This window comes from Taudactylus pleione, unplaced genomic scaffold, assembly GCF_031769625.1.
Source record: "Taudactylus pleione unplaced genomic scaffold, aTauple2 ptg000040l, whole genome shotgun sequence".
Taxonomy (NCBI): Eukaryota; Metazoa; Chordata; class Amphibia; order Anura; family Myobatrachidae; genus Taudactylus; species Taudactylus pleione.
Window position 1 is genome coordinate 1,951,602 of NW_028284442.1, and position 23,164 is coordinate 1,974,765.

The 23,164-nt window shown below is 43.1% G+C and overlaps 1 protein-coding gene across 1 annotated transcript in view; it reads right to left on the reverse strand.

Moving 5' to 3' along the window:
- The window catches only part of LTA4H (leukotriene A4 hydrolase), a 48,042-nt gene extending 26,862 nt beyond the window's left edge, over nt 1–21,180 (reverse strand). The window contains exons 1-6 of the mRNA XM_088454354.1: nt 20,932–21,180; nt 16,459–16,589; nt 8,069–8,189; nt 7,127–7,195; nt 3,514–3,618; nt 2,956–3,008 (exon numbers count right to left, since the gene is read on the reverse strand). Of these exons, the coding sequence (XP_088310480.1) occupies nt 2,956–3,008; nt 3,514–3,618; nt 7,127–7,195; nt 8,069–8,189; nt 16,459–16,589; nt 20,932–21,078 (626 nt within the window). The 5' untranslated portion in view covers nt 21,079–21,180. The remainder of the gene's footprint in view (nt 1–2,955; nt 3,009–3,513; nt 3,619–7,126; nt 7,196–8,068; nt 8,190–16,458; nt 16,590–20,931) is intronic.
- Nucleotides 21,181–23,164: the final 1,984 nt, after the last annotated feature.

Genomic DNA, 23,164 nt, shown 5'->3' on the forward strand with positions numbered 1-23,164 from the left:
CTCTAAGCACTGGACGGTGAGAGAGTCATTCAAATATTTTCAAAATTGCGATCAGTGAGAGATTACAGCTGCATTATTTTACATCTCTGAATCAGGCCCCCAGTGCATACAGACAATACTCTACTGACTTTAAACTGTTGTTACAATTTAGTTATTAGAATACCAGTAGCTTTACACAAAATGCAAGTTGCTCAAATCAATATATAGGCTTGAACAGGATGTTGTAAGGGGTTGGGTACGGGATGTAGGCGCTCGGAATCCCAACGGTCAAATCCCAACGCCGTTATCAGACGAGGTTAGAATGCAGATGTCCCCAGTAAGTAAGCTTAACTCTACCCCTAAGCTCCCCCCCCCCCTCCAGTGCCTAAACCTAACCCTCCCTCTTCACAGTCTAAACCTAACCTTCCCCCCTCCCCCTAACCCCTTCAGGATTCCGGTGGTCGGGATGCCAGCGCCGGTATTCTGACAAGTGTTGGGATTCTGGCATCGGCATTCTGATCGCATGGTCTTGTAAGAGAGTGGCTTATGTAAACAATAAAACACAATATTTTTCCACACTGCAATAAGCCAGCATTCTTCAAGTAAATAACTTGCAGAAGACTCCAGTTACACACATTTGCAAATATATAAGCCACCTAAGAATAGTCCTAACTCTAAGAAAAGAGAGCACCTACATTGTCTCATACATTAACTTATTTTATTTTTTTTAATTGAGAGCTAAATTACCAGGAGGTAGCCCAAACCCTTCAATATGGCAATACAAGGACCAGCACTCATTGCTAGCTACTGATCCCATATACAGTGGTGCTTGAAAGTTTGTGAACCCTTCAGAATTTTCTATATTTCTGCAGAAATTTGTCCTAAATCTACCTTGTCCTAAAAGTAGATAAAGAACCAAATCAAACAAATGAGACAAAAAAACTAGACGTGCACATTTTTTTATTGAGGAAAATTATCCAATATTGCAAATCTGTGAGTGGCAAAAGTATGTGAACCTTTGCTTCCAGTATCTGCTATGACCCCCTTGTGCAACAATATCTGCTTCTAAACGTTTCCGGTAATTATTGATTAGTCACTGAACATCGGCTTGAAGGAATTTTACCCCATTCCTCTGTACAAAACAGATTCAACTCAGTTGGTGGGTTCCCTCCCATGAACTGTTCGCTTCAGGTCCTTCCACATCATTTCGATTGGATTAAGGTCAGGACTTTGACTTGGCCATTCCAAAACTTTAAATTTATTCTTCTTTAACCATTCCTAGGTCGAATGACTTGTGTGCTTTGGGTCGCTGTCTTGCTGTAGGACCCACATTCTCTTGAGATGCAGCTCATGGACAGATGTCCTGACATTTTCCTTTAGAATATTCTGGTATAATTCAGAATTCATTGTCCAATCAATGATGGCAAGTCGTCCTGGGCCAGATGCAGCAAAAACAGGCCCAAATCATGGGCCGAATTCAATTCAACGCGAATTGAATAGCGCCGGGAGGGAGCTTCCAGAGCTATTAATTTCAGGGCGCTGTTATGTCGGAGAATGCCGGTTCTTGCGACTTAACCTGGGTGTTTAGACACGAGAACCGGCATTCTCTAAGGTGCCGGGCTCGCAGCTGTTAGCACCGCGCTAAGCAGGAAAACAGCTGCACGCCCGACACTTCTGTCGGAGTTCTCCTCGCATCCCCACGGGGGTGCGAGAAGAAATCTTTAGCCCGCCCAAACACCGTCTTGAATCGAATAGCTGCTGGAGCTCCCTCCCGTGGCTATTCAACATCGCTTTGAATTGAATACCCCCCCATCACCATGTTTCACAGATGGTGTGAGGTTTCTATGCTGGAATGCGGTGTTCTCCTTTCTCCAAACATAACGCTTCCTATTTAAATAGAAAAAAAAAAAAAACTATATTTTGGACTCATCCGTCCACAAAACTTTGTTCCAATAGTCTTCTGGCTTGCCCAGGTGATCTTTAGCAAACTGCAGACAGGCAACAATGTTCTTTTTAGAGAGCAGTGGCTTTCTCCTTGCAATGCAAACTATTGTTGTTCAGTGTCCTCTTGATGGTGGACTCCTGAACATTAACATGTGAGAAAGGCCTTCAGCTGCTTAGAGGTTACCTTGGGTTCCTTTGTGACTTTGCAAACTATTAGACGCCTTGCTCTTGGCGTAATCTTTGTTGGTCGACCACTCCTGGGGAGGGTAATAACGGTCTGGAATTTCCCCCATTTGTACACAATCTTTAGAGATGGTTTTGTAACCTTTTCCAGCCTGATAAGCATCAACAACTCTTCTTCTGAGGTCCTCAGAAATCTCCTTTGTTCGTAGCATGATACACTTCCACAAACATGTTCTGAACATCAGACTTTGATAGATCCCTGTTCTTTTAAATAGACAGGTTGTCCACTCACACTTGATCATCATCCCATAGATTGAAACTACCCGACTCTAATTTTACCTTCAAAATATCTGCTAGGCCTAAAGGTTAACATACTTTTGACACTCACAATTATGTGATATTGGATAATTTTCCACAATAAAAAAAATGAGCAATTCTAGTTTTTGTATCATTTATTTGATTTGGTTCTTTATCTACTTTTAGGACCTGTGTGAAAATCTGAGGTAGTTTTAGGCCAAATTTCAGCAGAAATATAGAAAATTCTGAAGGGTTCACAAACTTTCAAGCACCATTGTATGCTACTCAGAATGGTGATATACAAAGTGCATGTTGCTTAATCAATTTCTAGGCTAAAACAAGTGTTTGTGAGGGGTGTACTCAAAAGGTCCTATAGGAAAACACAAATACTTTAAAAGTAGCAAGTGCCACAAATGTATCAGAATGTCTGATCTACATAACTAGTACTCAAAGTTATTATTACATAATAACCTGCAATCTACACTGCTAGGAACATTCCCTGTTATAAAGACGGAAAGGACTGTAGCTCTAACAACTATTTGGCATACTTACTTCCCCTCCAAAGCTCCAACCACCAGGGCAATTAAGTAGCTTGGTATTGGCACCTAAAATAAAGGGGGAAAAAAAGTGTTAGGGATTGCATAACCCGCAGCTTGCACAATCCTGGGTTTGCATATTTAAGAAAGCTCAATAAAATTTGTTTACATCAATTATTTAGAATGATCGTACATAAGGTACAGAGATGTAAGGAGAGAAAAAAAAAAAAGTTATGAAATTTGTACAGGTGTGATTTACACATCTCTGTACAGCTCTGCATAGACGTACAGTATAAACAAGAATAATATATACATTATCAGAACAATTCTAACTCGTTTCGCTCGTAGAACTTTATCCAGGTTTTTATACCACTCTGCAAAATCTTGTATTCTGGCATTCTTCTGTTTGACATATATAGCCTAAATAAAATTACATACTGCTTAATTTATCCAACAAAATCATAAGTAAATCTTGTCAAATGAAACTATACTGTACGCGGAAAACTATTTCATACAGCACTTCATTTATATTACTAAAGGCTAATTAGATAAATGATGGAAGAGAAGAACATACATTTTGCTTAAAACGATAAACCTGTCTTTTGCTGTCATGTGGATCAGGATAGTCCCCGTCATTAAGAGCACTCATTAGAGCCACCAATTCTTTTGGAATGGAAATCTAAATGTAGACATACACAAAATGTAGTTTGTCTATACAAGTATCATATGACATAGTATACATTAGCTTTCATTTTTAAAGGTGCCACAAGTATCTGCAGCACCAGAGAACATAAATAGAAGCAATAACCAATAAGGTAACCATTAACCACTTAATTGGAACAGTTGCATGGGATGCACCCTCATCCTGCTGGGCTGCTGCTGACACAGTCGCACATCATGAGATTGCGCTGTCTGCATCCGTTCCCCGGCTGTTCATGACAGAATACGTTCTGCAAAAGCAATTTCCTCCTGCTGGCATGGCCTCCCAGCCAGGGTCGTAGCTAGGGTAGTGCGGCCGGTGCCATTACTCAGGGCACCACAGTTCAGGGGGCGCTGTTTGGGCCTGTCAAATTTCTGTTTATTATCATTCTTGCTTGTAGCTTCCTCTTATTTCATCCCCAGCATCTCCTGGCCTCCCCTACCTCTTCCCTGGCCCTTCCCCATGAGGCCATTCTCCTTTTTTGGGTGCATTATGTCCGTTTAAAAAATGAGGGGGCGCCAATGCTATTTCTGGCACAGGGCACCAATAAGTCTAGTTACGGCTCTGCTCCCAGCAGTGACGTAGCGTTTTCTGCCCGCCGACAATCACTGACATTATCGCTCCCGAGAATGCTGTGCAGAATGTTCTACCAATCCCTCCAGCACTATATGGCTGATCTGTGTGTGCAGAGATCAGCTGCAGCAAGGGGGACTGACAATCAGTTCCTCCTGACCTACTCTGCATGATGCATTATGCTGAACACAATTTTTTTATCAAATTTTGGAGAAATAAATTTACGTTGAAAAACTACACTATGCCTTGCGCAAGGCTTATGTCTTACTATCATCTATGAAAGATCTACTTATTCACGAGTTCCATTTAAGGGCCGTATTCAATTAGCGGTGAAAAAGGCAGTTTTTTTCGCCATCAGCGAAAACGCCAAAATAAACGGCAACATTTTCGCAAAAAACAGGCTAAAAAGGCAACAGGCGAAAAAAAACTTTAGAAAATTTCTCCCCATCCCAGACCAGGAGAAAAAAATTTGGGGGGCGAAAAATATAAATAAATAGTTGAAAAAAAAGATAGAAAGCAATTTTTTTTCAGGAAATTACTGTTCCACATAATTGGGAGTACGTTAAAATGGGTGCAACTATATGTTCGTGTTGTAAAAACGCAATTTTAAAAACCTTTAAAAAAAAACGCCTGCAGTGACCACATGCAATGTTTAAAACACTTGACACATCCATACCGCGCCCCCCCCCCCCCCCCAACAAAAAAATTAAATAAAAAAATCAGACCCAATACGTTAAAACCATTTTCAACTATGTTTGGTTATTGTTTTCAGCCAAAATTTGCATGCTCGTTTTTTGACAAAGTACGCAACTTACGAAAAGATTTTCCAGTGGGGGAGAGGGGGGGGGGGGGCGGTGTTCAAAGGGTTCCGAAAGATAATTCCCACAATTTTAGCCAAAAATAGGGATTTTGCATTTTTTTCTTCATGGTCTGGGATGGAGAAAATTTTCTCCAGTTTTTATTCGCCTGTTGCCGTTTTCACCTGTTTTTTTTGGCGATAATTTCGCTGTTTTTTTTTTTTTTTAAACTTCAGTTTTTGCCGCTAATTGAATATGGCCCTAGGTATACCTTTTCTGATTTATTTTGTTGTGACACTAGTGCATCTGAGTTATCAATATTTTGACATTGTGTACTTTGAAATGTTTGAAGGATATAACCAGTTTTTTGACTATTTAGTTGCTGCTATTTAGATGTCAGGGCGCCCAAGGCCACTTCAGAAATCATATCACATACTATTAAAATGGAGGTGTATGGAGACAGTTTTTAGTCCCCTCCTCTCTTTTTTTTTGGCTTTTTACAACTATCCATATAATTGTGGCTGGGAGAGGAAGGGCTTAATGAAATCATTGCAACCCTGTCACAATGACATCATCATGTTCCACCCCCTCCCCAGCTCCCAACAGTAGAAACAATCAATGTGGGACTTTTAGGTTAGTTTTTCTTCACAATGAGGGCCTAATTCAGACCCGCTCGCAAGCGGGTCGATGTTGGCCCAGTGTGCATGCGCACGACGGAATCGGCTCCGACGTGCGCGAGACCCGGATAGCGACAGCCAAGCCGTCGCTATGGATCTCGTGCCAAAGGGGGCGTGCCGTCGATGCTGAGTGACAGCACGCCCTCTTTGGTGGGCGTGCCGGGGGCGTGGCTGCTGAGACTGAAGCGTTCCCATGGGAATGCCTACCGTCTGGGGCCGGCCCCACTGACATCACTTGTGATGTCAGTTGGGAGTGCTCTCGGCTCTGATAGAGCCGAAAGCACTCCAGGGCTTGCGGCAACGACACCCTACCACAAGGGTCTCGTTGCAAGCCCGATGGTCGCGATGGTCTTGACCATCGCGACCATCTTCCTGGCCTCTCGCTATAGCTGTGGGTGGTCACCCACAACTATACGAGCGGCCAGGAGGCCGCTCTAAAAATGAAGGACAGCCCTGATTCAGAGCGAGCGCTCTGTCAGAGCGTGCGGCTCTGAATCAGGGCCTGAATTCCTGCATTGCTGAAGACACGTGCGATTCATCCTCAGCACTTTTGAAGTATATGATGAGCCGGATGGTTCCCACTCATCATTAGCACCAAAGGGGTTAATATAAATGTAAAAGGACACAGTGTTAGTACAGTTTTTGCAGTTTTACAGTGTTTTTACAGTTTTATATATATATATGTTTTGCAGTGGTTTGAAACAGTTGCCAGGTAGAATAAAATAGGATATGACTGGATCACGAAATAAGAGATATGGTGTGAATTATACTTGTTTATACTGGCATAGGACACCACTGCTAGATATATATATAATATTCACCAATTTTGCATATTGTATATTTTGGAATTTCAAAAGTTTTATAAAATCAATTAAAGTTATATTTTATGAATTTATATATTTATGTGACCTGTGCACCAGGTTGGGTATGAAATACTGGCGGCAAATCCTGACAGTGCAAGCCCGAACGTGGAGAATCTCAACGACGGTGTAAGTAACCTAACCCTCTTTTACTGGTGTCTAACCCTCTCTTAGTGATGCCTAACCTTAACCCCCCCCTCCCTGTACCCTAAACCTAACCCTCCCGGGGGCTCTCCCCCCGGTGGGGCCTAACCCACACACTCCCTCCCTGCAGCCTAACCCTAACCCTCCCCCTGGGAGTCTCTAAACCTAATCCCCCCCTTCCCCGGGCTAATACTTACCTGGACCCATCGTTCGGGACTCCAGCGGTCGAGATGCCGATGTGAGTATCCTGATCCCCTTCGGGATAGCGGCGTCTGCATTTTGCCAGGCGTCGGTATATCGACGGCCGGCATCATATCCACTACATCCCCTGTGCATCATATCACTATCTTTTTCTTACAATTTTTGGAGTTTACATTATTTAAAGTAATTTATTTGAATACAGGTAATACCTCTTAGTTTTTGTTAGTTAACAAACCTGACAATAGTAGGTGGATTTCACTGACGGAGTATCCTGACAGGGAATAATAGTCCTGCAATGTGTGGCCTGTAAGGAATAAAAGTAAATATAGATTAAGAAATCTGTACGCCATCACTCAGTTCCTAAGACTAAAATAACATGTATTGCAAGGATGACAGCTAATAATAACCACCAATAAATATGTTGTTCTACAATACTGGTTAGAGAGTCAGAAATGGCTACAAAGTGTTTTGATAGGATTCAGTCTACAACGGGAGGCACTCAAGCTCGAGGCCATAAACAATAGACTGTTCAATCAATGCTATGCAATTCTGAAAAAAAACAAACAGATATATAGTACCAATGCATCATATTTAAAAATACGTAGTAGTATAACTATTAAAGACCGATAACAATTTAAATGTAATGTAAGGAACCTCTACAGCAGTGGTTCACAAAGTGGGCAAAATTAATTTTTATTTAATATGGTTAAATTAACTGATTTGAGTTTCTGTTATTATCTTACTCGATGTGTTGGGCGCGTTTATTGAAACAATGGAGCAGTGACTATGAAGTTTGGGAACTACTGTTCTAAAGGCTTAAGGATTTCAGTGGTAAATTATTTTAATGGAACTCAATTTATTTTATTATGTTCTCTATGATAAATTTGACTTGAGTACAGATAAGATAAGCACAGAATAATGGAAATACTTTGTTTCAATTTTCCAGTTCTGCAAAAAGGTGGGGTGGTGCCAACTAATAAATTAAAGCAAATACAAGGCTAATGCCTCATGTATTGTTGACAACTTGGTTGTCTATTCAGTAATGTTGGACAGATTCCCAAAAGTAAGCTAGTACTCAGCAGCATGCTGTAAGCAACTTCCGATTAACCAGAGCTGTACCGACATGTAATAATACAATGGCATTATTCATCCTCTACACAACATATGAAAATATCACCTGGCACTGACTGAAGAGATAAGGATGAGTCTTCCCTGCGGTCTGTTCTGGATTAAGCCATTGAAGAGCTGATGATTTCGGGGAGGTTTCAGAACAGATCTCCAAAATGGCCTCTTGTCCTCTGTGTAAAATATAAAACAAATAATCAGGGTTATATTAAAAGAGGCACAGAACAAAAACAGTTCAGTATTGCATATACAATATAGTCAGTGGTGACTTATATAAGAATTCAAAAAAGTCAGTTATTGATATCATTTCATCCTTGTTAGAGAGGATTCTGACAAACTAAGCAAACACCAGTGACAAAGTTTCTGTAATGGCAATAATTTCAGAAGACAGCACACCGACACCATTATCAAAGGTCAGTGGAGATTACCAGGACACATGGAAAAACAGTAAAAAGGGAGATGTGCTGATGTATTGTAAATCATTATTTATTTTTTTAAATTAGTTGCAAACTACTCCAGGCTGGTGCCATCACACAAGTGCAAGCTGCCTATTATCAGGCAACTGTCCAACAGTCAGAGGCGTGTGAAGCTAATTACACCGGGGAACTTTGCTCAAAGATTATCAGACACAGACATTTCTTCTTGTAGTTCTTGCCCATCAAAGGCTTTAGAACCTTTAGATTATCTGACTAAAGATTTACTTGAAGACTTCCAATCATGCTGTGCTTTATACGGGGATTAGGACAGGCAAGGTTTTCATGTGAGCTGTTCCAATCTGCAGCTGTAGCGAATGGGGATGGCACATTTAAGAGAAAACATCCAGTAGTACCAATGTTTTTACCATTGGTCATAAAACATTAGTCCTAAATATCGGTTCAGGAACACCAATGGTTTCCAGTAAACTAGCTTAACAACACTCCAAGCAAGGGATCTGTACAACAAACCTCCTTATTCATACACTTAACTTAACATCAGTAACAGTGTGATTTATGTGCACCTTGTCATTCAGTTAAATCCCCATACACATTGCTCTGCATTCCATAACCAGGGCTTGAACTCACAACCTTACATACTACAGTCAGATACCTAACACCTGGAGATATGTGCTCCCTCACTGGAAGTTGACTACTGTTAACTATATGAAGCTAGTTGTAATTGTCAGTTTAAACCATTGCAGCTAAGCAGACCTCGTAATCATTCAATCGCTCATTAATCGTGCATTATGTCAGAAACAACCAGTGACGATAGATGTCGGAAACGACCAGCGGGAGCGTGCGTCACTGGTTGTTTCTGACACCTATCATCGCCTGAACATGCAGGTCAATTTGCAGATAATGACAGATTGGCCATGTTCAGGGATGAGGAGGGTGCCTACACTGAACGGCATATCGCTCAGTGTAGGCACTACAGGGGATCAGGAATGACTGTACGATTACGATGTCGTAATCGTACTGTCTTTCCTAATCGCCAAGTGTGTACGCTGTTTAAGTCCCGAACCTTGTCTGCCAGGAGGAACATCTGTTGAGTCTTCGAGTCCAACAAGGCCCCCTAATGCACCATTATCCTGAGAGGGAGTCGAAGAGGATTTATTCCAATTGATGTTCCATCTGTGAGCCTGGAGAAGATCCACCCTGACCTGAATGTGCTCCTTGAGAACCTCCGGAGACTGGGCCAGAAGAAACAAGTCTTTTAGATAGGGAAATATTCAGATTCCCCTGCTCCGAAGATGACCGCCATGACCTTCGTGAAGACACGAGGAGCCGTGGAAAGTCCAAATGGCAAAGCCTGAAACTGGAAATGATCCTCCTGGACTGCAAACCTGAGGAATTGCTGGTGATTGAGACGAATGGGAACATGCAAATAGGCAATCTGGATGTCTAAGGAGGCCATGAAGTCCCCCGGCTCCATGGCTAAAATAATGGAACGAAGCAATTCCATTCTAAATTTGGGAAGTACTTGTTGAGAGACTTCAGGTTGAGAATCGGTCGGAAGAACCCATTCAGCTTCCGAACAACACTAGCATAGAAGCCCGTGCCCCACTGAGACGTGGGAACCAGAACAATAACCCTGGAGGCCAGTAGACAGCAAATGGACTCCCTCAAGCTCCTGCTTTCTCCAGATCTAAAGGAAAATCTGTGGTAAAAAACTGGGTCGGAGGATGTTCCCAAAAGGTCAATGCGTAACCCTAGTAGGCCACCCCTCTTACCCAGGCTTCCTCTATGGTTACATTCCAAATTTAAAAAAAAAAAGAAGTGGACCTCTCACGCTGGTGTCCCCAGGTAGAGGCCGGCTCTGTATTGGGGGAGAGCTTCAAGGGCCTTCTTAGAGGGTCCGTATCTGCCTGCCAGGAACGAAGCCAGAGGGCTCTTCTAGCTGATACTGAAGAGGCCGGATCCTTGGAAGTTAGTATGCCTGTGTCTATAGCAGTTTCCCCAAGATAAGAAGCCGCCTCACGGATATGCTCTACGAGAGACAAAAGATCATTCCTGTGGGTACCTGAAGTGAGCCCATCCTCCAGAGCGTCAGCCCAGCGACCGATGGCCTTAGCAACCCAGGCTGATGCGAGGGCCAGGCAAGCTACTGCACCTGCATTAAAGTAATAGACTTTCGAAAAGTTTCCAACTTCCTATCCGTCGGATCCTTAAGGTATGCTGTGTTAGGAAGGGTGGTATTTTTGACCAGATGGGCAACATGCGCATCTACCCGATTGGCAGATGATAAAAGCTTAGAGACCTGGAAGCGCCTATTAGAATGGGACCATGCCTCCGCCAAAAGGTCCTGAAGCTGCACCGAAGAAAGGAACTCTAAAACTGCCTTCTTTTTACGTTTAAACACTGGAGCATTGGACATAGGGGCCGGTTCCGCATCCTTGATCAGCAGCACAGATTTAACTGCTTTGATCAAAGAAACTGCATCTACCTGAGTTTGGGAGTTCTCCGGAATAGAAAAGGACTCATCCAAGGCTACAGATAAGTTGTTCTCATGGTCAGAGTCTGAATCAATATCAAACAGGGATGTAGAGCTGTCCCTTTTAAAAGGCTTATGCTCCCTGTCCAGCATCTGTTTGAAAGATTGACACCGGCGCCAAACCCTGAACTGACTGTGTAAAGGACTGCATCCATGCAGGCTCCACAGCAGGAGGCAGCAACGGGGATGGTATCATATTGGAGAACTGGACCACGCCTGAGGGGACACCAGTGGGGGGGGGAGAGGACCCCGGTGATGAGAGCCTATCAACTACCTGCAACATTACCTGGGATAGCGAGGTAACCCAAGCCGGTTCCTGGCTGGTAGGAAAAGTTAAAGAAACCTCCTGCTGTGGGCTTGTAAATCAGCGAACACAGAGACCATCGTGGTCCGGAACCTGTGAAGAAAAAACAGCAGCACAAAACCTACAATTACGCAGCACAGAAGCACCCACCGCCCTGGGAACTTTACCCCTGGAAGACATAGTAATCCAATGAGGACCCCACACACCAGAGCAAGGAATTGTGATGTGCCAATAAGGGTAGAGCAATGAATGTAAATGCACCACAAATAGAAAAATAAGTGGGGCTATACAGAGACTGAGACCATCTAAAGTACATTAAACAGTCATGCACACAGAAACATTCAATGCACAGTAGAAAAGGCAATAAGCGCTCGACAAACCAACCCCAATAGGGGAGGGAGGAGCTCTATGTATAACCTGACCACTGAGCACGAGGAACACAGGGAGACCAGGAGCCTGCACTCTCCGGAGACGAGAGGTACTAGCAGGCACTGTGAAAATGGCTGCCCAGCGTCTGTGAAGGAGGGGAGAGGAGGAGGAGTGTCCCTGGGATGGAATGCCTCTTAAGTGATAGCACCCAGGGGCAAGGGAGGAGCTAAAGAGGAGAGCCTACCTCCCCCTTCTGGCATTGACCCCAGGGCAAATGGCCTTCTATACCGTGGTGCCCCTTTGCCCAGCTGGTCTAGTGGGGATGCGGAGAGGACCTAGGTCCCCTCTGCCAGCACCACCGTTGTCTCCTTGAGTTCAAGCAGGGAACCGCCTTACATGTCCCCTGGTGCGCCGGCTGCGGCTCTCTGCTGTGTCCGGAGCTCTAGCTGAAGATGCTGACCCAGTTGCCAGTACTAGGGTGATTGAGCAGCTGTGCGGGAGTCCCTCAGGATGCCCAGTGCTGCCAACTAACTAAAAATAAATTAAAAAAGTGAACAGCTTACTCAGTGTGCCGCTCTTGCAGGCACCAACAAAAAACTGACGTGCCTGTGGCTGGGGGCAGGGTCTAGGGGGAGGGTGAACAAGTTTAACTATGTGCTGCCCAGACTACAACCTGTACCCAATGTAGAGCCTGTGTCCCCTATGGAAGAAGAAGAAAGAGGGAGGAGCTGAGGATAACTCCTAGGCAGTGGACATGAGCAAAAGAGGAGATAATAAGGTCTACGGAGAGAGAGAAGTGGGTAGGTTTGAAGAATGCAGAACAAGGGTGGGCAAAGTATGTCCTTCCAACTGTTCCAACCTGTTACCTATTCAGCCCACCAAATACTTAGCACCATAAGGCTTGGCGTCTGTTTTGCATTGGTAAGGGAGGTGACTGCTTCAGTGAACTGGAAGGGAAGTGGATAGCTGAGATGCAATTCCTGGCAAGCAAGTGAAGGGTTCTCTGTGTGTAACCTGAAGTGGAGTGAAGGTTGCTGGATTTGGTTTCTTGTTGCTGTCACGCATAATCATCATAGGAGGGACAGACAAAAAACCAAATGAGGAAGTTCTACTTTTAAGACTTAATTCTCACGCCTGAAAAATTGCAGCACATAGTAATCTCATCATGTCAGGTCAGTGGTCGGAACCCACCCAATGGGGAATTGCTATATGTGCAGGAGAGATATCGGACCCTATGACATGGTTTTCTGAGCAGACAGGGAAGAGATATTGAGTAACTTCACTGTATTTCAGATAAAGATGATGGATGTCCATATGTAGCTTTCAAATATTACATGTGATGTGTAGTGTCTTGAATAATTAAAAATTGTGCCACTGAAACGTAATATGAACTTCTGTAACCACCACACTTGTCCTGCAGTGATGTAGTGGCGGCCGCCGGTCACAATCCCGACAGCGGAATGCCGGCTAGGGAGTTATGATACAGACGCCTATCATAATCCCGACGCCAGATCGCCAAGGGCGACATCCCGAACGAAAGCAAGTCCGGGGCACCCTTAGCGTTAGCCACGGGGGTGGGGGTTAGGATTAGGGAGTCTAGCGGGGTTAGGTTTGGGGAGGGGGGGGGATTAGGGTTAGGCACCCCCAGGGAGAGGTTAGGGTTAGGCGCACCCAGGGAGAGGTTAGGGTTAGGGAGTGGTAAGGGGGAGGGGGGGTTAGGGTTAGGCACCTGCTGGGGTAGGTTAGGGTACTTACCTGCCTCTGTCGGGATCTTGATCCTGTCGAGCAGCTGCCGGCATTTCAATCCCATTGCGTCCTGCATATCTCCCAACATTGAGGAGGAGGGACTGCCTGACCCCAGTCCCTTTTCCTAGTGTATGGATGCTGCGCGCATCTCACATTATGGGACAGTGCCTGAAAAGTGGGACTGTCCCACCAAAATCGGAATGGTTGGGAAGTCTGGGTCTGTACCAGCACATTATTTCCCAACCATGGTGATTAGTGTAAAGCCGGGTACACATTACATGGTTTGTCGAGCAATCATGGTACCTGCAACCACTCTGCACGACCATTGTGTAGTGTGTACACACAATTCATAGTTTTACGAATTGTATGGTAGCCTCAACCCATCTAATGTGCTGCACATCAGATGGGATGATGTGACTTACAAAGCAGTTTAGTTACATTAACCATGTAACAATATGTTGTCATCGTAAAGGCGGATCGTATACTGTGGTGTGAACAAGGATGTGATCTATTGATACATCATTTGCAAACAGTAAAGCATCCTGAGACCATTCATGTGTGGGGTTGCTTCTCAGCCAAGGGAGTGGGATCACTCACAATTTTACCTAAGAACACAGCCATGAATAAAGAATGGTACCAAAACTTCCTCCAAAAGCAACTTCTCCCAACGATCCAAGAACAGTATGGTGATGAACATTGCCTTTTCCAACATGATGGAGCACCTTGCCATAAGGCAAAAGGGATAACTAAGTGGCTCGGGGAACAAAACATCGAAATTTTGGGTCCATGGCCGGGAAACTCCCCAGACCTTAATCCCATTGAGAACTTGTGGTCAATCCTCAAGGAGGTGGGTGGACAAACAAAAAGCCACAAATTCTGCCAAACTCCAAGGATTGAATAGGCAAGAATGGGCGGCAATCAGTCAGTATGTGGCCCAGAAGTTGATTGACAGCATGTCAGGGCGAATTGCAGAGGTCTTGAAAAAGAAGGATCAACACTGCAAATATTGACTCTTTGCATAAACTTAATACAATTGTCAATAAAAGCCTTTGACACCTATGAAAAGCTTGTAATTTTACTTCAGTATACCATAGTAACATCTGACAAAAAGGTCTAAAAACACTGAAGCAGCAAACTTTGTGCAAGCCAATACTTGTGTCATTCTCAAAACCTTTGGCCATGGCTGTTCACAGCTGCCAGCATTTCCTGACCTGCAGGGAAAGTTCCATTACACTAGACGATCTAAATATTTTGTATTTGTAAATGCTAAATATTTTGCTTGCAGCGCTCAGCAGTTTAAGAAAACTTGAATACTGATGAAGAACTCAGAACTATTTTAGACACGCAGACTTTTAAACAAGTTTGGGACATCTGAAGATAGTACAAAACACACAAAAAGATGATAAGGGGAGCAAAGGAGTAGAGGGGTAGATTTGGGTGTCAACAGTATAGAGAGGTTACTGGAGATCATAGGAGCCAAGGAAGAAAGTCTACAGTGAGAAGCGCAGAGGAGAAAACCAGGTAGAAGTCCTACAGCTGGCAAGAGAGGGGGGTAAAAGGGGGGGAATTTAAGGTAGCAGATACAGGAAATTAACCAGGAGAGAACGGTGTGACAAAGGCAAAGTGTGTAGGAGGATGAGAAGGTGATGTACTGTGTTCAAAATCCAAGATGACAAGAAACAAGAACAAAAGTATTGGTGACATTAATAAGAATATATTCACACATGTGAAAGTGTGGGGACTAACCAGCAATTCCTCCCTGCATCACTGGTTCCCAAGTGCAGACTTCAGTGGCTGCATTACACATCTACCACTTCTTACATCCAAATGGCTCAACAATACTCAATGAGGCGACAAATAGCACAGGTGATCAATAATTTGCTGTGAATATGCATTTTATAAATAAAGCATGCTGTGTAATCAAGCAAGATAAAACAGGTAACAGGTAAAACAAGGTTGCTGTAAATCTGGATTGTTGCCCACAGTGCAGTCTACTGAATCAAGACCTGGAATGTACAAGTTTCTATGAAAATATGACAGTGTTCAGTTACTAACTTGGAACAATTTTCTAAGTAAAGAGTGGTATTATTATGAAAGTGTGGAAAGGAAATAAAGTGAAGTTCATACTCTACAAGCCAAAACAATATCAGGTTCCAAAAGGAGTTAGAAATATTGAAACAAAGTTAGTTCAGCTTTGTGGCAGATACTATTGTCCAGCATAACCAGCAATGCATGAAGAGAGACTGCCAAGCAAGCAGCCCAGAGGTTCAAAGACTTTGTACTTAGAACCAAATCAATCGAATGTGCTACACAGTTATGATATGGAGGTGAATAATCCAAGTGATAAAAGGTTGAAGTATTACTAAAACGCACAGGACTGCAAACACTAATCAGAATTTCAGGAGATCAAAGTATAAAAATTAACCAAGTTATGGAGCCTTTAGGATATCACACAAGAGGATATCAAAGATCTACTACGTACAAAAACCGCTTTATTGGCAGCCAAGTTAGTGCGGCAATGTAATCAGAAAATCCCTGTAAATTCCAGCAATAGTACAATCTGCAGTTTCACAAAATGAGTAGAAAGTAAATTAAGTAATTCCTGTTGTAATGTATGCAAGTTATTGTATCCATAAGAAGTGTTGTATTCTGAAGAGTACATCTGATGAACTGCCTGATGTACGGAACAACTTAAGGGGCCTATCCACTAGGCGACCTGAAAGAATGAACGACTATGGTTCAGACCTTCAGGTCGCAGAGGTGCGGTGCCCGCACTAAACGGCGTTCACTGAATGTCATTCAGTGCAGGAGCCCGACCTCCTATCTCTGAACATGCCGAACCTGACGATCGACGTCAGGTTGACAGGCATGTTCAGTAGATAGTCGGGGTCGGCAAGGACCCAGCGAGCACGCGCATCGTTGGTCTTTGCAGGCTATCCATTACACGACTTTCTGTACGATGAGACCAAGACCTCCTTGTTTTAGTCGGATCGTGCAAAAAGTCATGTAATGGATAGGCCCCTTTAGTGACCACAATAGATTACAGTGAGCTGTACCTGTTCAGGGGAAATGGAAGAGTGATCTCTAGAGGAGTGCCTTTAAAACTGTGGATCGCTCCAAAGGAAAATTTTGCCTCTTGTCCATTCAAAGAAACTCGCTTTATAGTGAGGTCCTTGGTGTCCAAAATCTATGGAGGAATATGAAGAAAATAAATAAATAAAAAAAGTTGACACACAGGAACGGATCAGGGTTAAACTAACGGGTGCCAGGGTAAGTATTATCAAGGACAGCTTGGTTGGTTTATAGTGCAGTCTATGCGTATTGCGTATGTACAATGTTTAGATGGATTTTACCGCAATCTATCTTGACCTTCCCAATACACATTGGGGGGAATTCAATTAGATGAGTTTGCAAAACGTGAAAAACTCTCACACTTCGCCTTCAAGCGCACCCGAGATACGCACGATTCAATTAGAAATGCAAATTCACACTACTCGCAGTGAGTGTGTAAATTTTGTCCAAAAAGTGAACAGGGAAAATAGCATGAAAAAGTGGGGAGATTGCCCTGTATCCCAAAAAAGTGAAAACTTTGGTCCTGATTCAGACCCACTCGCGAGCGGCTGTCCGCTCGCAAGTGGGTCGATGTTATGCACTGAGCATGCGCACGACGGAGGGAGCTCCGTCGTGCGCATGTGCTAGACACGACGAGCGAAGGAAAGTCCTTCGCTCGTTGTGTCCGATCAAAGGGGGCGTGCTGTCAATGTTGATTGACAGCACGCCCCCTTTGGTGGGCGTGCCGGGGGCGTGCCTCCCTGACGGGGGCGTTCCCACGGGAACGCCTCCCGTCAGAAGCCGGCCCACTGACATCACTAGTGATGTCAGTGGGAGTGATTTTGGCTCTGATAGAGCCAAAATCACTCCGGAGCTTGCGGTTGAAAACCTCAACCGCAGGCTCCGGCTCGCAAATTCGATGGTCGCGATGGTCTCGACCATCGCGGCCATCACAAAGCACGCTCGTATAGTGACCCACAGCTATACGAGCGTCCAGGAGGACGCTCCATGAAAATGGAGCCCGGCCCTCATTCAGAGCGTGCGCTCTGCTCAGAGCGTACGGCTCTGAATGAGGGCCTTTGTTAGCAGAATCATGTAGAAGACGGTTAGTGGCCATAAGGACAGTGCTGTATGCTTTTAAAAGGTGTCAAATGGCTGATTTGTGCAGTTTTTTCTTTTTTTATAAAAAAGTTAAATAAATGTAAAAAGCTGTAGAATGTAATTTCAATTACAAAAGGAATTAAATGGAAAATGCAAAAAAACTTCATTAAATTTGAGGCGCATCATTTAGCTAAAAAAAGCTTATTTTGTGGTAATTTGAGGCCATTTATTTATTTTTTCACACCAAAAATGACATGTAATTATTTGGCCAATTAAGCTAATAAAAAAATTCCAAATGCCTAATTAGTCAATAGGAGGGGGTTTGAGGGGTTCTAAAGCAAGTCCTGAAATTTGTACCTTAAAATACAGATTTTCCCTACCTTTTCACCTGCTCAGGGGGGTGCGAAGAAAGACAGGTGAATTTACTCTGAAAAAGAAATGAGAGTTTGGAATTGAATTGCAAATGTAATTCGCAAGGCGAATTTGCAGCGATTTCACCTTCGGGACCAAACTCGCACCTAAGTGAATTCCCCCCATTATCAGAGATAAGATAGAGGACTTGATAATAAAGTTTAGGGGGTGTATAAAAATTTTTCCTAGAATTATGTAGAAATGGCAGTTTCTGCATACTTTTATGAATTATTGCTATATGCCAACAGCCTATTCACAGAAATCTCCTGCAGAAGGCTAATTAGCGCTGCAGACTCCAGTCCCAAATATGATCGATGGGGACCAGAATCTGACCCCCTATGTACCAAACTCCAAAAAGCTAAGCTTTTCTGAGTTTGGCGTGGTTAGTTAACACCATCTTCAGATTACGTAAACCACTTTAAGCCTATGGATGCTTTACATAAAGGAGAGAGGTATCTTCCAATCCCTCTCTTGCAGCCTCTGGTTGCGCAATGTCAGATTCCCCCAAGGAGTTTTCCACAATTGTGAAAGACTCCTCCAATATGCCAGGGAAGTAACTTGCAGGGACAGCGGTTATCGCTACCACTGTCCAAGCGGGTACAGTTTCCTACATAGGCCTGTATTCAATAAGCTGCAAAAAGCCAAGATCCACAAAAAAGTATCGCCAATTGCGACTTTTCACCTGTCAGAAACTTACCTCCATATTTAATTCCATACACTTTATACATACGGGGAAAGTCAATGCAATGTAATATGTGATAAAGATTTGCCTCTGAATAGGTGGAGAAAAGAAGTGCAACATTTTTATTTTGGGGTGTAAAGGTGGGGAAACATCTCAGAACCCTTGGGACAGCCCCTCAAAGGACAACTGCGTCAAAAAATTCTAGAAAAAGACTTCCGTACATCCCAAAAAAATACTTTGAATTTGGGGGCAAAAAATTGCAAAGTGTGGGGACAAGTTCCCAAACTAGCGAAATAAGGTTCTGGGGGTGCACTAAGAAGGGGTCAAGTGTTTTGGGGATTGAAGGTGCATTTTTGGGGGGAGGAATTTCTTGATATAAAAAGGAACATATTGCATAGTATGATATAGTGGGATGGAGACCTAAATTTATATGTCACTGTTACAGAAATGTTATGCAACACTATACTTTAAAAGGAACTTATTTTCTAACTAAAGTTACTTGAGACTATTACATAACAGTAAATGAATACTGTAGAAAAGTTTTACACTGGAAAAGTAGTATTCTTTTGCAATTATAGTTCCAAACTTCTAATGGGGCTCATGCATCTGCAATGTATTGCCCCAATTCCCCGTTCTGCTGATGCCGGGGTTGAAGAATCTTGGAAAACCAACATGTTGGAAATCATTTATTCACTGCTCCCGACCAAAAAATTATTCGGATAAGCAAGTGAGGGATTTCTAACATGCTGTTATTCCCCGATCATCGATGGTCGCTGACTAGTGAATTGGATCGGCAGAACAGGGAATCAGGACCCATATAATATAATATATATTATATGGCCCACATAATTCTTTAATCTATGCTCCCTAGAAATGCTACAATAGTATGTAAATTTCCCTATAGATTGTAAACTTTTGAGCAGGACCCTCTTACCTTTATGTCTGTCTGTTACTACTGTCTTGTTTTATTGCTGTTTGTTTCCAATTGTAAAGTGTAACGGAATATGTTGTGCTATATAAGTAACTTAATAATAATAAAATGTCACATGAAAGTAGACAGTGCAGGGTCACATACAGGGCTTAAGGGAAAGGACTGATCACACCATGTAACCAGCGCAATAGATCATCACAGAGCAATAACTAGGCGTCACACTGTGCATTAAAGAGTAGACAATTAAAAGGGACAATTTTTTGCATTTTATGTAGATAGATATTTTTACAAAAAAAAAATTAAAACTAAAATATTAGTGGGCAGCAGTTTCAGCTGTACAATCTCTGCGCACATTGTTTCCCATGCAGAGAACTGAAGCAACATGGGGAGAGTAAGCCACTTGAGGGTGTGAAGCTTTCTTGAGAACATCAACAGCTTGTAGCTGTCAGTAATGGTAAGCGACAGAATAAGTCAGTAAAGGCAGAAAATCAGTAAAGGAATAGAACGTCCACATACAGACCATATAGGGTACTATCTATGGATAATTTTTTTTATTTTTAAAACACAAATTGTTCTCTGTATCTGCATTAAAAAAACAAAACAGTTATTCAATGATTTATATATTTTTAATAAAGTCATAAATGTGACATTAAGGAAAATGTTGTGTAATGATCATGATTAGGGCTACTATCATTTTATAATGAATAAACTATGTCACCTGCAGTTGCACAGGGCATAAAGTCCACATCATACTTCCATATAGGTCCCTAATAAGGCAAAACAGTTACAGGAACATATTCCCATTGTCAACGTAGATTCATATGGAGTACAAATTATGAGAAAATAAGCTGTTAAACCTATAAAAAAGCAAATTAGGGGCCTGCCCTGGGAAATCTAAAACGCATGGAAGCCATTAACTATGTGGCAATGTGCAGAGATTATGTCAGGGTGCAGGAATCTGGGCAGGGCATGGCATGGTAAAGGAGAGAGATTAGGGTGCAGGGATCTGGGCAGGGCATGGCATGGCATGGTTGCGGAGCCCAGGCATTGTAAAGGAGAGAGATTAGGGTTCAGGGATCTGGGGAGGACACAGGTGTGAAAGTGTGGAAAGCCGGAGAGGGCACAGGCGTGAGTGCACAGAGACAGGGTACAGAAGTGTGGGTGCAGGGATCTGGGGAGGGCACATGTTTGTGGGTGCAGGGATAGGGACAGGATACAGGTGTGTGGGTGCAGGGATCTGGGGAGAGCACTGGTGTGTGGGTGCAGGTATAGGGACAGGATACAGGTGTGTGGGTGTAGGGACATGGCATCAGTGTATATGTATGCTGGTGCAGGGATAAGGTAGCACCGTACCAGGCTGGTCAGACAGTCCTGCAGGCATCGCACGGTCAGAGAAGTGGAGGCTGAAATCACACGCTTGGAGAAGTCAACACTCAGGCGGAGGTTCAGGTGCCGGGTTGTGAGCTGCTCCGGGGAGGAGAACGAGCTGGGGTCAGACATGGCTCCCGTGATGATGATTATTGCTGCTGCTGTGCACAATGACAGGACCGATGTGTAACGGATCAAAGACTTCACCAAAGAAAAAAATTCCCTGCATGCACCGGGACAATGAGCTGGGCGCTAAGACCTTATGGGAGATGTAGTCTGACTGGGAGGGACTGGGATATATATATGATCAGTTTCGCAACTGTAGTGTAGTGACAACAACATTCCTCCTCAGCCTCAGCCCTGCGTGCTGTCACGTCCCAGTCCTGTTGAATTTAGAGTGAAAGCTATTATTATTATTATTTATAAGCTGCATCTCTTATCACTTCCTAGCAAGTAGAAGCCGTTTTGATCAGATCGTTTTGAAATCTAAAAACTAACTTATTTATTTTTTTAGTTTTTTTTTATTCTAAAAATTGTACTGTATAATATTGGTATACTTTCAAAGTAACCTTATCTGTCAACCTGCTCAGATATGATGTAAGCCTGTCCTGTCTCATGGACTTGCACTATTTTATCAGAAAGCCAGGATATTAGCACAGGGGGGCACTTAAAGGGGTCGCTGTTTGCACTTTGAAGTATTATTAACATGATTTCCCACCTTGTATATTTTCAGGTATATCTGAAATCCCACCAACATAGGATTATAAGGGAGTGGAACTGAGAACACCGGGAAATGGGTGTGCAGCTTGGGAAAGAAGAAACGGGATCCGGTCAAAATCCCGACGTCTAGAATGCAGGCGCCGGAATCCCAACACCTGTCAAAATCCCAGCATCGCCATCCCGACGGTAAGTACTGGGGGGAGGGCTAGGGTGCAGGGAAGCAGAGGTTAGGTCTAGGCACCAGGAAGGGAGGGATAGGGGGAGAGTTAGGATACTGATCGACAAGTGTCGTGATTCAAACCCTGTCGGGATTCTGACCACCAGGATCCCGAGCACCAGCATCCCGTACCCAACCGGAAGAAGAAACATTCTTCAGGTATAACAGGACACAATGTGAATATAAATGAGACTTATGAACAGTAAATCAAAAGACAAGTCTTAAATAAGTAGCATCTTGTGAACATTACCTGTTTGCCACAAATGTGCATTGCTAATACCAGAGTCATTTAAGCATCTGTTCCAGAGGGTGGATCAGGAAAAAGAAAATGTTGCAGGACAGTTGGTAAGTGCTGTTCAAAATATGAAAAAAAATAACAGGGATGGAAGATCTACAGCAGTGTTTCCCAACATCGGTCCTCAAGGCACACTAACAGTCCTGGTTTTAGTGATTTCCATGGTTGAGCGCAGATGTTAAATCAAAATAACTGAATACTAATTAAGTCACCTGTGCTCAAGTTTGGCTGTCCTTAAAACCTTGGACTGTTAGTGTGCCTTGAGGACCGTGGTTGGGAATCCCTGATCTACAGTATTTAAATAGTCAATAGGTCGACACATGGGACAAAAGGTCAACAGTTAAGAGGTCGATATGGCCAAAAGGTCGACACATGTTTTGTCATGATTTTTAAGGTTAGGGTTAGGCACATGGCGGAGGGTTAAGCTGTGGAAGGGGGCTTTTAAGGTTAGGCATTGGGGAGGATTAAGGTTAAAATAGCAAAAAACAAACAAACAACATGTATTGACCTTTTCTTGGTTGACCATTTTAACAGTCGACCTTATGACCCTGTCAACCATTTGGTGTCAACCTATTGACTATCTAAATACTGTAGATGTTTCAATCCATACCCCCAAAAAATAGCATTTCCTTTGCATTGATCATATGATTAGTTATATTGTAGTATAGCTACATGTAACAAACTATATGTACGGTTTATGAGTTATCCTTTTTTTTATGTTTGAATAAAGCCAAAAGATTGATTTCATGAAATTTAGCCTATCACGCAGGAATTTTCTATTGTTGTCCAAATTAAAGACGTTGAAAAACAAGAGATAAGACTTCTTCTTGTATAAATATATACTTCTTGCAATTGGCATTAGCAAATAAGTGAACTTTAGAGTAATTCATATACAGTAAGTCTTAAAAACCTTTATGTGACTTTGTTACCTTCACAATTTCATTGCTCATTTAATAAATAGCTGGAATCCATCCTATTTCTTCAGT